Here is a 16211-nt window from a genome sequence, read left to right on the forward strand (position 1 = left end):
GTATATAAAACATCTTTTAGGCTTGGATCAGCATCTCAAAAACTTACAGGTCTACAGAACATAAACTGTACACACAACACAAAAAACAAATGACAGTCATAATACAAGTACATGTAACTTACTCAAACAGAAGGTACAAAAACCTATCTTACAAAAAAAACCATGGAAAACATATCTTTAAAAGATATAAGGCAATTGTACCCTGTACAACAAGACGAAGTCTAGACTTATAGTTTTAGCGGAAATGTATATGATTCGTGTTTGAACAAAGCAATATCTTGCACTTCTTTCTTAGACATATTTTACGCAAAGTCTTAAAATAACTACATGTCTTATTTGTCCTTTAACAGTGGAAACATATATCATTGTACTTGCTTTCCATGCAGGCGGGAAAAAAGGAAAGAGGGGCAAAATACATAAACTATCGTTATAGTTAAATCGCATTGATAAATGTTTAAAACTTTAAATAAGTTGATATATTAAAGAATATTTTCCAATAAAAAGATAAAACAAAAAAAGTGACAAGCCTCTGTGTCTATGAATATATCAAGGCACATTTCTGATTTTCAATCTTTAACTTGCATCATGCTTTGGTACCTGGCGGATATAAGTATTCGTCCCATTGGCTATCATACAACATCTTTTTTTACGTACAACTCTTCCGTTCACGATGTTGTAATACCTACATGTATGCAGGTTGAACTTCAATTTAGAGGTGTATCTATTGAAGCTGTAGTTCTTTGGGTACCAAGCGTGACCTTTAGAATTTAATTACTATAATTTTTAATTAGTTAATTATGCAAGTTGCAAATCTGGCAGAATCTATCGATGCCAATGCCTATATATATTCAAATAACTATTCAAAGTGTTCATAAATTAAAAGTCACTGTAAAGAATGCTACCAAAATATAGTGTGTTCAATTGTAAAAAGAAATGTTAATGTGAATTGCTTTTGGCAAAAGACGCACACTCATTTCACGATTGTATCTACTTATAATCAATGCACATAAGTTATGGACTAGTACTGCACCCGTGTTAACTAGCATTGGGGGTCGCATGTCATTGTCCAGATACATTTGTACTAGCAATAGTGTTTTTTTAATGGTAATTTTGTGTGTGTGTGTTTTTTTTTTTTCTTTGAGGGGGGGGGGGGGGGGGGGGGGGGGCTGTAAAATACTGCTTTCCTGTGATGCATCAGCTTGTTAAGTTTGGTGAACTTATGGTGTAGTTTGTTAGGACAACAGTTGTGCGCTCGAAAAAAAAATGCAGTTGCTATTTTCATCAACTAAGATAAATATTGGGATGCCCCTGACCACTATTACAATTTTTCAGTAAAAAAAAAAATGTTGACACACATCATATGCTATGAGAATTCAAAGACGATTCAAATAGATCAAATAAAAATTAACCGAGCGTTCCGAGAAGGATAAAGAGTACTCTAAGGGTTGCAAGCGCAACATGAGTTTAAGGGCTGTCAATCCTTCTAAGATTGCTACTAGATACACTCTTAGCAGATAAGAATAATCTTTAGCACTAAGATTGTGCCAAAACTAATTTATGACAGACTGAGTGCTTCGTTTTTATCAACCAAGTTTCATTAACCATTTACACAAAAAATAAGTTTGAATGTTAACAACACAAAGACAAAAGTACAGAAATGAAAAGTGCTAGAGAAAATAATATATTCCATATCTATTTGTTCCTATGAATTACGGCGATTCTTTCTTTAAAGAGTCATAGGATAAAAGAGGGTCTAGAAAAGGAGGGAGGTGGGTGTTCTTTAATTCTTAATATTATTTACGTCATGTTTTCTTTATTCTATACAAATTTTGCACATTATTCTCTATTCTTTATATTCTAGAAGCCCACTATTCTTTATTCTTAAATTGTTAGCCTATCTTTTTCTTTTCTATTTTTTATTTTTTTCATTTTCAATGCAGTTTCGTGTTCCCCTGCAAGTGGTCAATTTTTCTTTGTATTCCACAGCTGTGTACTAATATCAAGATAACACGATACTGAATGGAATATCTCCCGATTTCTATTTTTTTTTAACACATTTTTACTTTGAAACGAGTTACATCGGAATGAAACAGATATTTTGTCTAGTGCTGTAGACTACATGTATATATTTATAGTTGGGATCCCGCTAACATTTTAACTCCGCCACATTATTTATGTATGTGCCTGTCCCAAGTTAGGAGCCCGTAATTCAGTGGTTGTCTTTTGTTGATGTGTTACATATTTGTTTTTCATTCATTTTAAAATAAATACGGCTCTTAGTTTTCCCGTTTGTTTTACATTGTCTTTGTGGGGCCTTTTATAGCTGACTATGCGGTATGGGCTTTACTCATTGTTGAAGGCCGCACGGTGACCTATATAGTTGTTAATTTCTGTGTTATGTTGGTCTCTTGTGGAGAGTTAATTGTCTCATCGGCAATCATACCACATCTTCTGCGGGACCCCAATTGCGGCTTCAGTTTTTCCCGACAACTGTGGGTATGGTTGCCTTATACTTCAAATGGAATTATTTATGCAGTCTTTGTAAGAACCAACCAAATAGTTTTCACAAGAATAACATGACAGGTACCTAATTGTCAATTAAGCATCGTCCAAAGATGAAAATAACTTGATACTAGAGACTTTTAATATAGGAACGATTTTAAAGATATTGTGTCACGATCTATACTCTCATCATATCTAAATATTTGGCGCTTACAATACAGTAACTTAAGTGTCGTTCAAATGTTTCCCGCAATATTTAAAAAGATCTGCCGCAGATTGTATTATTTCGTTCCCCCGAAAAAAAATCTATGTCTACTTGATTCTTTAAAAAGCCCCCGGCTGCGTCCTAAGGTTCCATTCACGAAAATTTCATATCCGCGTTTGAAACAAATGTCGGTTTACTAACATTCAAAAACAATTTCGTGACTTATACTGAACCGATAATATAAAGTGATAATACATGAAATATCTGGCAAACTTTCTACTCCGTCTACCTCTATGTCGAAAAATAACGGACACAAAAATACCTCGTTGCGCTGAAAATAAGTTTGTTGAAGTTCAAACTTTTCTTTACAAGTTTTTTTTTGTAGTTTTCACAGTAATATATCCGTTCATTAATGAATTGGCAGCATCATCCGAAACATATTTTGTCCGTAAATTTTAAAGAAGCCTCTTTAGTGCTATAAGATGGAAAAGCAAAAGAAATGCTGGTACAATTACGCTCCGAAGTTTTACTCGTTTTAAAACCTTTGCAAGTTCTGCACTTAATTTAAAATTTGCGAGTAGAAATAAAACATGCAATCTGTTCCGGGTTGAGAGCAATACTTATCAATATCACGGAATAACAAAAAGAATCCAAAACCAGGTGCTCCGCAGGGCGCAGCTTTATACGACCGCAGAAGTCGAACCCTGAACAGTTGGGGCAAGTATGGACAAAACATTCAAGCGTGATACAGCTCTGAATTTGGATTGTGATCAAATTTTTGACATTACATGGTTTTTTTTTACACAAAACAAATGTCAAGATTTTACAAATCAATTAAAGATTTCTTCTTCAAACTTTTTAAATCTAAAATTAAATAGTTGACACAGCATAGGTTTCTGACACAGAATGAATGTGGTCTAATGAACTTAAAATATTTTTTTTGCCTTTGAGCAATTCACTATGCTGTTGAATATTAATCCTCTCAAAAAAATGTTTGAAGAAATTTTCTTTTTATTTATGAAATCTGAAATGAGAAAAATTTAAACCCCCCCCCTTTTTTTTCACATCCCCGTTTCCCTTTTTCCAAAACTGATATCAATTCAAATTTCTAATGGAGTTTGCAACAATAACTACTCTTTTAAATACATCATAAAATATTAAAATGTAAAGTAAAGTGCTTGTTACATGTATCACTGAATGGTAAAGATTGGTTGGTAGTAAAAGTGAATATACATTGTTTATTGTATAAAACAATAAAAAAAACTTCATCAGCAACATTTTATATTGGCAAATTTCCAATGAAGTTATTTACATAAAGTTATTGGCAAATAAAAATAGAAAATGACATCATAGTCATGTCTGGCAAATGTCCAACATACATTATCTAAAAACATTTTAGATAAGATAAGGAAAAAAAGCTTCATCAGCAACATTTTATATTGGCAAATTTCCAATGAAGTTATTTACATAAAGTTATTGGCAAATAAAAATAGAAAATGACATCATAGTCATGTCTGGCAAATTTCCAACATATATTATCAACTTCTATTCTATACAAAGAAAGATAACTCAAATTGAAAATTAATTGCTATTGCACAATATTGTGCAATTAGATATTTCTTGCTATTGTGCAATACTGTGCAATTGAAAATTTCTTGCTATTGCACAATACTTGATATGGAATCCTGATTTGGACCAACTTGAAAACTGGGCCCATAATCAAAAATCAAAGTACATATTTAGATAAAGCATATCAAATAAGCCCAAGAATTTAATTTTTGTTAAAATCAAACTTAGTTTAATTTTGGACCCTTTGGACCTTAATGTAGACCAATTTGAAAACTGGACCAAAAATTAAGAATCTACATACACAGTTAGATTCGGCATATCAAAGAACCCATTTATTCAATTTTTGATGAAATCAAACAAAGTTTAATTCGTATCCTTTGGGCCCTTTATTCCTAAACTGTTGGGACCAAAACTCCCAAAATCAATACCAACCTTCCTTTTATGGTCATAAAACTTGTGTTTAAAAATCTAAGTACATTTCTAAATTCAGCATATCAAACAACCCCCAGGATTCAATTTTTGTTAAAATCAAACTAAGTTTAATTTTGGACCCTTTGGACCTTAATGTAGACCAATTTGAAAACGGGACCAAAAATTAAGAATCTGCATACACAGTTAGATTCGGCATACCAAAGAACCCCAATTATTCAATTTTTGATGAAATCAAACAAAGTTTAATTTGGTCCCTTTGGGCCCTTTATTCCTAAACTGTTGGGACCAAAACTCCCAAAATCAATACCAACCTTCCTTTTATGGTCATAAACCTTGTGTTTAAATTTCATAGATTTCTATTTACTTAAACTAAAGTTATTGTGCGAAAACCAAGAATAATGCTTATTTGGGCCCTTTTTTGGACCCTAATTCCTAAACTGTTGGAACCAAAACTCCCAAAATCAATCCCAATCTTTCTTTTGTGGTCATAAACCTTGTGTCAAAATTTCATAGATTTCTATTAACTTAAACTAAAGTTATAGTGCGAAAACCAAGAAAATGCTTATTTGGGCCCTTTTTGGCCCCTTATTCCTAAAATGTTGGGACCAAAACTCCCAAAATCAATCCCAACCTTCCTTTTGTGGTCATAAACCTTGTGTTAAAATTTCATAGATTTCTATTCACTTTTACTAAAGTTAGAGTGCGAAAACTAAAAGTATTCGGACGACGACGACGACGACGACGCCGCCGACGACGACGACGACGACGCCAACGTGATAGCAATATACGACGAAAATTTTTTCAAATTTTGCGGTCGTATAAAAATCAGTAACATATATATAAATATAAATAAATGAATTCGTAGTTTAAAAAGTCTCTCTATATATATGTAGTTGAACAATACATGCACCGACAATCGACTAGTTGTGCGCTTGTTCTGTGTGTTTTTATGGCACTGCGTTTCTGGTTGTGTTGGCTATTCGAAACAAGTCAGGTTGCCGCCGTAAGAAATTTGATGCGTGCGACATCTTTTTCACCAATTTTCAAACATTTTTTTCTTGGAAAGTACGAATGCTATGGAGATCAATATAGATATTTTGAAAAGATTAGAAAAATAACATGTCTATATAAGAATTTCATTGTCGACAATCTAGTGCAAAACTAAACATAGTTTACTTTGATAACGACGGTTCACAACGTTTTTGCCAAAATTGAACGTGTGACATTTTATTCACCAAATTTAAAAAAATAGGATCTTTTTTGTTTTTGTGTTTTACCGATTTTGCGTTTGAAATTAATAAATTAATTAAAACAACATTATAATAGCTATATCATTTTCTCACCTGATGATATCATTTATCTGTATTTTTTTAACTTTTTTCTACAATGAAACTTAAGATTTACCTGGCGTAACAGAATGAGACGCCATTAGCCGTCAAACAAATATATCATAATGGGTTGTTATTTCATGGCCATTCGCGGCCAAAAAAAATTATAAATGCATTGATCGGCAAAAAAGTTGTGTTCTAACCCCCGGAACCCCCCCCCCCCCCCCCTCTTTGGATCCGCCACTGATCAGTGCCGACACACTTCTGATGACATTTAGTAAAAACAAAAAGAGATTCAAAGACAAACACCAGTTTTAAAACAAGTATACTACATATACATGAGGATGACAGTAAACCGGATGTATTTTACCTTTATTTATGACTTGCTATTTTTTTTTCGGGATTTCCAGTCCCGTTATTGATTTATTGATGTACTGCGGACGAGCGGGCGGGCTGCTCCAATCGTTTCCGTTCGATAATCTACGAACCTTTCATCCAAAGGTTTTCAAATTTTAATATGTTGTTACTTATGACAAAATGGAGGTAGATTTCGATATTGGCGATTAACATTTACATCATTCAGAAACAACATTATATAAATTTGAAATAATTAAATGTTAATCTTGATAATAAAATGTTTTAAAAATTTTGAGCCTTTGATTGGAACAAATACATGTACTGCATGGGAATATTTCTTGAGATCATTATATCTTTAAATAGGATAAAGTCAAGATTGGAAAACAAAAAGGACAAAGATTTTCTATATCTATTCTGAATTGAATAAATATTTTCATATATAACTGTATAATCAGATTAATATAATAGAAGGAAGTTTATGGAAATTGATGTATTTCCCCCCCCCCCCCCCCCATTAATGTTGGTCATTTTTATTCTTGTTGAAACACGAAATACAGAGATTATATTTAATTCAAAGGTTAAATTATTTGCTTTGCATCGAATTTATTAAATCTGCTATATATGAGAAGCGAGGAAACGAGAATGCTTGTTTTTATATACAAAAGATAATTGTTTTAAAATACTTTTACTGTATATAATTTCAACATATTTCTATATAATAAGCTTGTAAACGTGTACATTCTACTTTTAAATATGAAATGGTGTTTATCCTCAACAGCATTCAAATACAATGCTACTGTTCTAATTTCTTCTTTAATTTTTTAGCATGTAAACTTTTAAATTATTTGCCTTTTTCAACATGTTCAAAGTATTAACACATTTTCATGAATACAAACTGCATGTTTAATTATAAAAATAATCCCGATGTCTTTATCTGCCATATTCTTGGCTTGCGTATAATTGGCATGATTTGTACATGTTTATATTATTAATCTCTTTAGAACGTCTGGATTTTATTATACCCAATTAGCGTTATTAGATCAATTTTGGTAATTAACACATACGGTTTTCCTTTTAAGGAACCCTGTAGTGCTAAAAGATGAACCATTTCACAGTCTGGAAAATCCATTCATTTACATACAAGTGACATATTTACCACCTATTGAGGGATACTTGATTAATGCTCTTTCTTTTTTTATTGTATTATTAGGCATTTTCAATTGTTATCATAATCATTCTGATAAAATATTCAATTATTCTCTTGATTAAAATGAGAAAAGATCACAAATAAGCAGAAACTAAACTAACTTTTTCCACACCAATATTGGTACTTTACCTTGGGTTGAGAAAACGTACCGCTTTTATCGATTTGATCATTATTTATTCTGGTTTAGAGTTTATTCTAATAATTATAATGTCATTGAATTACGTCGTCTTTTTTTCATATTTGAAGTACAAAAAGTAATAAAGTAATGCTGCTTATAATTTAGTACAATGTTATTATATTAGTGCATTTCTCCCTACACCTGAGATTCGTGTAGCATTTGCAGCTGGACGTTTACACAAATCAATCCATCAACCCATTCATTATGTGTCTTTAAGCTATAAAAAAAGTATCAATTTACTATTACAATTCGTCGTATGAGTTAAAGTTTCCGTTCTGATACAACAAGCATATCGAATTGTAAACCCTGATGTAAGGAAAGATAAATACATTTTAAAGTATTTGTGTTTTTATACCAGCAAGATCTTAAAAAATCCTCACTCAAGTTTTAAATAGTTTCCTTGGTTCTGGATAAAAGCTTTGAAGATTTTCTTAACCATCCAAATAGAAAAAAATATCATCGGTCCGACATTTAAAAAGCACCCTGCCATTTTTAATATCATAACTTCAAAAAGTTCTGGTTTGGATTCGGGAAAAACAATATCTACTTAATCAATTCAAATATTTTCACGGTCTCTGAAACCATCAATACGTAAAATTTCTTATAATATATAAGACACTTTCTAATTTTTTGGGAGTTGATAAAATACATTTCTTTACATATATGAACGATATCAACAAACGTTTGCAAATATTACACAAACATTTGACAGCATTTACATTGGTTGTAAATGTTATATAAACCGCGGTCTCTCAAAACTTTGCATACGTCTGTAAAGATGTGTTGCAAATATCAATATTTATCAAAATAACTATAATACTGGAAAGTATTAGTAAATAAAATACATTTCTTTACATACGTGAACGATATCGACAAACGTTTGCAAATATTACACAAACATTTGACAGCATTTACATTGGTTGTAAATGTTTTATAAACCGCGGTCTCTCAAAACTTTAAATTCGTCTGTAAAGATATGATGCAAATATCAATATTTAACAACATAACTTTAATACTGGAAAGTATTAGTAAATAAAATACATTTCTTTACGTACATGAACGATATCGACAAACGTTTGCAAATATTACACAAACATTTGACAGCATTTACATTGGTTGTAAATGTTTTATAAACTGCGGTCTCTCAAAACTTTGCGTACGTCTGTAAAGATATGTTGCAAATATCAATATTTATCAAAATAACTATAATACTGGACAGTATTGGTAAATAAAATACATTTCTTCACATACGTTAACGATATCAACAAACGCGTGCAAATATTACACAAACATTTGACAGCATTTACATTGGTTGTAAATGTTTTATAAACCGCGGTCTCTCAAAACTTTGCGTACGTCTGTAATGATATGTTGCAAATATCAATATTTATCAAAATAACTATAATACTGGAAAGTATAAGTAAATAAAATACATTTCTTTACATATGTGAACGATATCGACAAACGTTTGCAAATATTACACAAACATTTGACAGCATTTACATTGGTTGTAAATGTTTTATAAACCGCGGTCTCTCAAAACTTTGCGTACGTCTGTAAAGATATGTTGCAAATATCAATATTTATCCAAATAACTATAATACTGGAAAGTATTAGTAAATAAAATACATTTCTTTACATACGTGAACGATATCGACAAACGTTTGCAAATATTACACAAACATTTGACAGCATTTACATTGGTTGTAAATGTTTTATAAACCGCGGTCTCTCAAAACTTTGCGTACGTCTGTAAAGATATGTTGCAAATATCAATATTTATCCAAATAACTATAATACTGGAAAGTATTAGTAAATAAAATACATTTCTTTACATACATGAACGATATCGACAAACGTTTGCAAATATAACACAAACATTTGTCAGCATTTACATTGGTCGTAAATGTTTTATAAACCGCGGTCTCTCAAAACTGCCCACACCTCTGTAAATCAGTTATGCAAATTTTAAACTTTGCATATATCTCCTATCTTGGAAAGTGCATGCAAATCTATGGCATTTCTTTACATATCTTTGAAGAATGACTAAAGCTATGGAAATAAAATAATTATCTTTAGCATATCTTTGACGACCTCCTAAATAATGTCAAAGGAATAATTCATTTACATACACATTAGCAGGTCTGCAAATTTATCTTGCAGAAAAGTAGTTACATTTGTCAAACATTTACATGACTGTCCAAATTGTTGTAAATCTGCCTTTTCGTGTAGTGATATAATGGTTAATTTCCGATTTGAATCAGTATTTTTGTGAATTTTCTTTTTACTGAAAAGCAAGCTATAAAGGGCCCCTAAAATGACAAGTATGATATCTTTCAAACAGGAAAACAAACAGTATAGTATATATAAAAAATCAAAAAATAGAAACAAATATGAACCACACATGAAAAACAAACACTTAACATCAGGTTAGTCTCTATTTCAGAACTGATGGTCACCTTAATATCACAGCTGTCCTGCCTGATACTATAACTGCGTGGGTGGCCAGTGCTTTTGCAGTAAACAAACTTACAGGGTTTAGCTTAAGTACCTCTGCTGCAAAGGTCATTGTGTATTATGTTACATTTAATTTTCATTAGTAACCCAGTCTTTGTCATATTGAAAAATGTGAAATATAAGTTCGAACCCATTAACGTTAAAAAAACTATGACCTTTTCCCCTGGTTTGAACAAAAGCATTGCATACGTGTATTTGCAATGGATACACATAATTAACGCGCATTTGTGCTTTTTTGTAAAATTGTTTGTTTTAAGATTGTAACACAGTTATAACTGCTGTACCCATATTTTAAGTATTTTATCTATTATGTCTGTTTTGTTCACGCATTGTTGTAAATATTACGGAATTTGATGAGACTGTCGTTCAAGTGAGATGTTTAGCGCTAAAATACAGGTTAAATCCACCATTTTCTGCATCTGAAAATGCCTGTACCAAGTCAGGAACATGACAGTTGTTGTCCATTCGTTTAATGTGTTTTGTCATTTGATTTTGCCATGTGATTATGAACTTTAGAATTGAATTTTCCTTGGAGTTCAGTATTTTTGTAATTTTATTTTTCAATCGAAAGATCACAAAAATGTGTAGTATTATTGCCAATGAGACTCTCAACAAGAGACACAATGACACAGGAAAATAACAGCTATGTCTTGCATAGACTTTAATTCGTATTGTAAGCAATGATTTATCATTTTGGAACTCGCTTATTCTAAAGTTTTCCTTGAAAAGGCCGTTTCTTCAAGTAAAAATTTCCATATTAAAAACATGTTCTGCAATTATTGTAATATTATAACGGGATAATTACAGATTCGGTGAAATCATAAACATTATAATTTCATACACGTTGCAACAGAATGATAGTTTACACATTTGTCGGACTTCATCCAATCGAAGACATTATTATTCCAATTGGTTTTAAAATTGAATGAAAAATGCATCCAAATGTCTATTATTCAGTATTTGGGTACATTTTGTAACTTAAACTCGGTCATCTTCCATCAACATGTATCATTAAATTAACATAGCTGTTGTCACCAAAGGGATTGAATATGCTCAGCGTTTTTTATCATGCTAATTACAGGTCTTTTTATTTAATGTTAATTTATTATATTTGTTGTTTTTTATGTCATATTATTAGCTATTTCTTCGACTTTCTGTAAGTCTATCTACTGGAACCCCTTCCTTGTAACTTTGTTATTTGCCTGTTTACACGAATGACTGTGAACATATTTTCTCTCAGTTTGTCCTCATAAAAGAATTTCATATTTTAGATTGTGGGATTCAAAGACTTTTTTATCAGTCTCACTTTGCCGTACTCTGTTATCAGAGGGGAAGAAGTCGCCTTGCAAGTTAATTTGTTTAACTACCAGAATAAGAATATGTCGGTAAGGATTATATTTTTTGAATTTGAATTTTTGATAAGAACCATAAAAGTGACGTTTAATCTTTGCGTTCTTAGTATTAGCATATTATAGTTATTTTGTCACTATATATATTTTGTTACACATAATCATGAATATAAATAAAAATTCAATCCCAAATTCGATTCTAAACTTAATTAATTGAGTTAACCTATTTCGAATACAAATGTAGCAACATTACGTCCAACACTCTAGTTTTGTTAAAGTAGTGGAATCTATTGATGCAAATTTATGCAAATGGAGTACCTAACCAACATCAAAATTGACTCTTTTGTTCTAGCGCATTTGATATATCAAATTTATAGTGTACCTTATTTCTAATTTATCATATTTTTATGTAGATATTTTACAAATCTCGATCAGTTGAATTAAAACAATTAACATTTAATGTTGATGATATATATTTGATCTAAAAATACTTTTTAACTACATTTCTCAACTGATGACGATTATGTGTTTAATCTAATGTACAGTAGTTGTCGTCTGTTTATGTAGTTAATACGTGTTTCTCGTTTCTCGTTTTTATTAAATTAGACTGTTGTTTTTTCCCGTTTGAATGGTTTTACACTAGTAATTTTTTGGACCCTTTTAAATTTGGTGTCCTGTTTGAGCCAAGGCTCTGTGTTGAAGGCCGTACCTTGCCCTATAATTTTTTACTTTTGTGAGTTACTTGGATGGAGGAGAATTGTCTCATTGGAACTCATACCAAATATTCCTATATTTATGTACAATTTATCGCGGGATGAAGTTTCTGTGTTCTTTTATTGCATCTTATAGAACTTACATCATATCTCATTTTATCTAAAAAAGGGGTTCGAGTTATTGTTTACTAAATTGAACATAACTATCGAAAGTCTCCCATCACCATCAAATCTTTTGTGGTGATAGATACAATTAAAGCTATGAAATTTTAAAAGACTAAAAATAACACTTGAAAGATTCTTGCAATTTTCGTGTTTTAGGTTTTGATTGTTCTGAAGAAGAATGACGACTTCCAAAATGTTGTAAGAACAGTAAATGGAACGCAGCAGTTGATGTTCTCAAAAACTCAGTCAGAGAATACATTCGTATGTACATTTTATTCTGTTGATAATAAATTCTCTAATATAATCAAAAGAGGGGCGAAAGATTCCAGAGGGAAATTAAATTCATAGATCGAAAATTAACTGACAAAGTCAGGGCTAAAAAAGATAAAGACAAACAGACAAATAATATTACACAAGACACAAAAAAGAAAACTAATTGGTGAGCATCTCGGAACCCACACACACTGTGGATGATCTCAGATGCTCTGGAAGTGTACACAGATCCTGCCCCACATGTGTTACCCGTTGTGTTACTCATGTTTTTACACATGCGGTAAATAGTTTAATTCGGTCGGTAACATTCATGAAAAGGGAACAGGATTAAAGTTATGATATATGAGGACCATATCTAACCAATATCCTTAACGTGCAGAAATCTTATATGTTCAGGTCTTTAATACTTACATCTTTAATTGTAGTTTTCTATACAAAACACATGCATGCCATCTTTTAGCTCAAAAGATACGGAAGTGTTGATAAAAACTTATATATATCTATATATATGGAGTCTAAATTGAAAACTACGTTCCAACCTATGAATTCGTTGGATAAAAACCGCAATTTTTATACGTGTGCATGTTTCGTTGTAGAAGGGTTTAAATACAGCACAAACAATATGTTCCAAAAGACCATAAACGTGAAAAAGTATACTTAAACAAAACGCATTTGACTAACATTTCGAACAACTGATGTTCTTCAACCCTGCTGACTGCCATTGGCGATTGCTTAATAAAATTGATCACGAGATGTAACAAAACAGATCTTAATATAAATTTAATGCTAAACAGAAAACGATAAACTTGTGGCCAAGATGTTATACCACAAACACAAGGTGTCAATATTTTTTGTTGTACATCAGATCTAGATTTCGACAATATATGTCCTCTTCAGTGATGTTAGGCATCGTAACGGTATTTGAAAGGCCATATAATCTACCCTCATTTTCAGATAGACTCTTGAATTTTAAGAGTCAATATAAGATGAAGGGATCATATAAACTGGAGGAAAAATATGATACAAGCCCAAACGAAAAAATATAAACGAGTCTTAATTGAAAACAACGTTCAAACCTATGATTGCGTTGGATAAAAACCGCAATTTTTTATACGAGTGTGTGTAAAACAAATATCGTTGTAGAATGGTCTAAATACAACACAAACAACATTTTCCAGAAGACCAAAAAAGTGAAAAAGTATTTTTAAACAAAACGCATTTGACTAACACATGTCACAGGTCGAATAACTGTTGTTCTTAAACCCTGCTGACTGCCATTGGCGATTGGCGATATATGTATATTATATATATATATATATAAGTCTATAAAAAGGACTAACAAGCAAATTTTCTACGTACCGGATCGTCTAGAATAGGCGATAGTATGCAGATAAGGAAAAAATTATATCCGTCTAAAAATCTGGACAACGGTACTGATATATATATAAGATGTTATTATACGAATTTTTACTAACAACATTTTCGTATAATAACATCTTATATCAGCACCGTTGTGCAAATCTTTAGACTGATATATATATATATATATATATATATATACAACTCGTCTAAACATCAACCCAACAATGTTAGATCTGTAAATTTGCTTTCGCAAATTTTTGGTTCTTCCCTCGCCGGGATTCGAACCCATGCTACTGTGATATCGTGACACCAAATCGCCTGCACTGTAGCGGTCCCGTTAGACCACACGACCACCTGGGCTCTTTAATTGTAGTTTTCTATACAAAACACATGCATGCCATCTTTTAGCTCAAAAGCTACGGAAGCGTTGATAAAAACTTATATATATATATATATATATATATATGCGAGTCTAAATTGAAAACTACGTTCCAACCTATGATTTCGTTGGATAAAAACCGCAATTTTTATACGTGTGCATGTTTCGTTGTAGAAGAGAGCCCAGGTGGTCGTGTGGTCTAGCGGGACGGCTGCAGTGCAGGCGATTTGGTGTCACGATATCACAGTAGCATGGGTTCGAATCCCGGCGAGGGAAGAACCAAAAATTTGCGAAAGCAAATTTACAGATCTAACATTGTTGGGTTGATGTTTAGACGAGTTGTATATACATTATGTACACAGCCATGTATCACCATCATTGATGGCGATCCGATGGATACATCTGTTGTAGAGTTGTCACTGACTCAGACGTATATATACATGTAGCTACGTTACTGTTATGAAAATATTAAATATGGGAATTTTAGTATAAATATTTAAAATATTTGTCCTGCATAATTTCATTTTATTTATTTTACTTTGATTCATTTACAATTTTTCTGAGTTTTGTGTGACATCAATTTTGCTGACTAGTACAGATATTCATATTTTAAGGGACCAGCTGAAGCCCACCGCCGGTTGCAGGAATTTCTCGCCATGTTGAAATCCCATTAGTGGCATTCGGCTATTTTCTGTCCTTTGTCGGGTTGTTGACACACTTCCATTCCGCATTCTCAATTTATTTTGTTTATTTCTTATTTTACTTGTTAATTCTATATCAACTGTATATGTTGTGGTGTTCTCATGTAGGTGTTAGCAGGAGAATCTACATCAGTTTACTTTCCTATCGTACCACGGTCATTAGGACCAATATATATAGAAATTACAGCTCAGTCTTCAGTAGCCGCAGATGGGATTCGTCGAGAACTTATTGTTGAGGTACGTTAAATATTTTAATTCAACACTGGTTTTTGTTGTTGTCAGCGAACTAGTCATGTTAATAAAATATTGTTAGAGACAGGACATTTCCAGTAAGCAATCCATAAGTGAAACCTTCAACCTACATGCCATTTGAAGTTTTCATGTTTTAAAGTTACTAGCGGCATTTCTATATTTGTAAACATGGTTAATTTTAAACATCATTGGGTTAAATTTATGATAAAAAAGTATAGTTAGAATGTTTAAGAGATAGAAAGTAACCCCCCCCCCCAAAAAAAAAAAAAAAAAAAACCGCAACGGATTAAAATTTAAAACGAAGTGTTGGTTATAAAATGGCAAAAAGTTAAGCTCAAACACACAAAACAACTGTCATAATCCTTACTTGGTATAGGCATTTTCCTATGAGGAAAATGATGACTTAAATTTGGTTTTATAGCTAGCTCCCTCGCCTTTGTATGACAGTTGCAAACAATTCCATTTTATTGACAACGATGTGTGAACAAAACCAACGGACAGAATAGGTAAAAGTGTCAAAATAACAGTCAACATTGTGTTATCAAAATTTATGGATTAAACATGTTGAAGGTATTGTTCTGTGCACGTGTATTTGATTAAAATTTATTCTTTAGATTTAAAATTATTTTTATCATTTACAATTATTGATTATAGTATCGAAAGCATGTTTAGTATGATACAGGGCCATGTTACAACATTATTATCTAGCGTGAAATAGTATA

The 16211-nt window shown here is 31.8% G+C and overlaps 2 protein-coding genes across 4 annotated transcripts in view; both read left to right on the plus strand.

The window, feature by feature from the left end:
* LOC143052378 (CD109 antigen-like) overlaps positions 1 to 16211 on the plus strand; it is a 160107-nt gene that overhangs the window by 127149 nt on the left and 16747 nt on the right. The window lies entirely within an intron of this gene.
* Positions 1 to 16211, plus strand: part of LOC143051987 (CD109 antigen-like) — a 65582-nt gene that overhangs the window by 46004 nt on the left and 3367 nt on the right. The window contains exons 23-26 of the mRNA XM_076224957.1: positions 10225 to 10342; positions 11567 to 11680; positions 12679 to 12783; positions 15346 to 15474. Of these exons, the coding sequence (XP_076081072.1) occupies positions 10225 to 10342; positions 11567 to 11680; positions 12679 to 12783; positions 15346 to 15474 (466 nt within the window). The remainder of the gene's footprint in view (positions 1 to 10224; positions 10343 to 11566; positions 11681 to 12678; positions 12784 to 15345; positions 15475 to 16211) is intronic.

This window comes from Mytilus galloprovincialis, chromosome 11, assembly GCF_965363235.1.
Source record: "Mytilus galloprovincialis chromosome 11, xbMytGall1.hap1.1, whole genome shotgun sequence".
Lineage (NCBI taxonomy): Eukaryota > Metazoa > Mollusca > Bivalvia > Mytilida > Mytilidae > Mytilus > Mytilus galloprovincialis.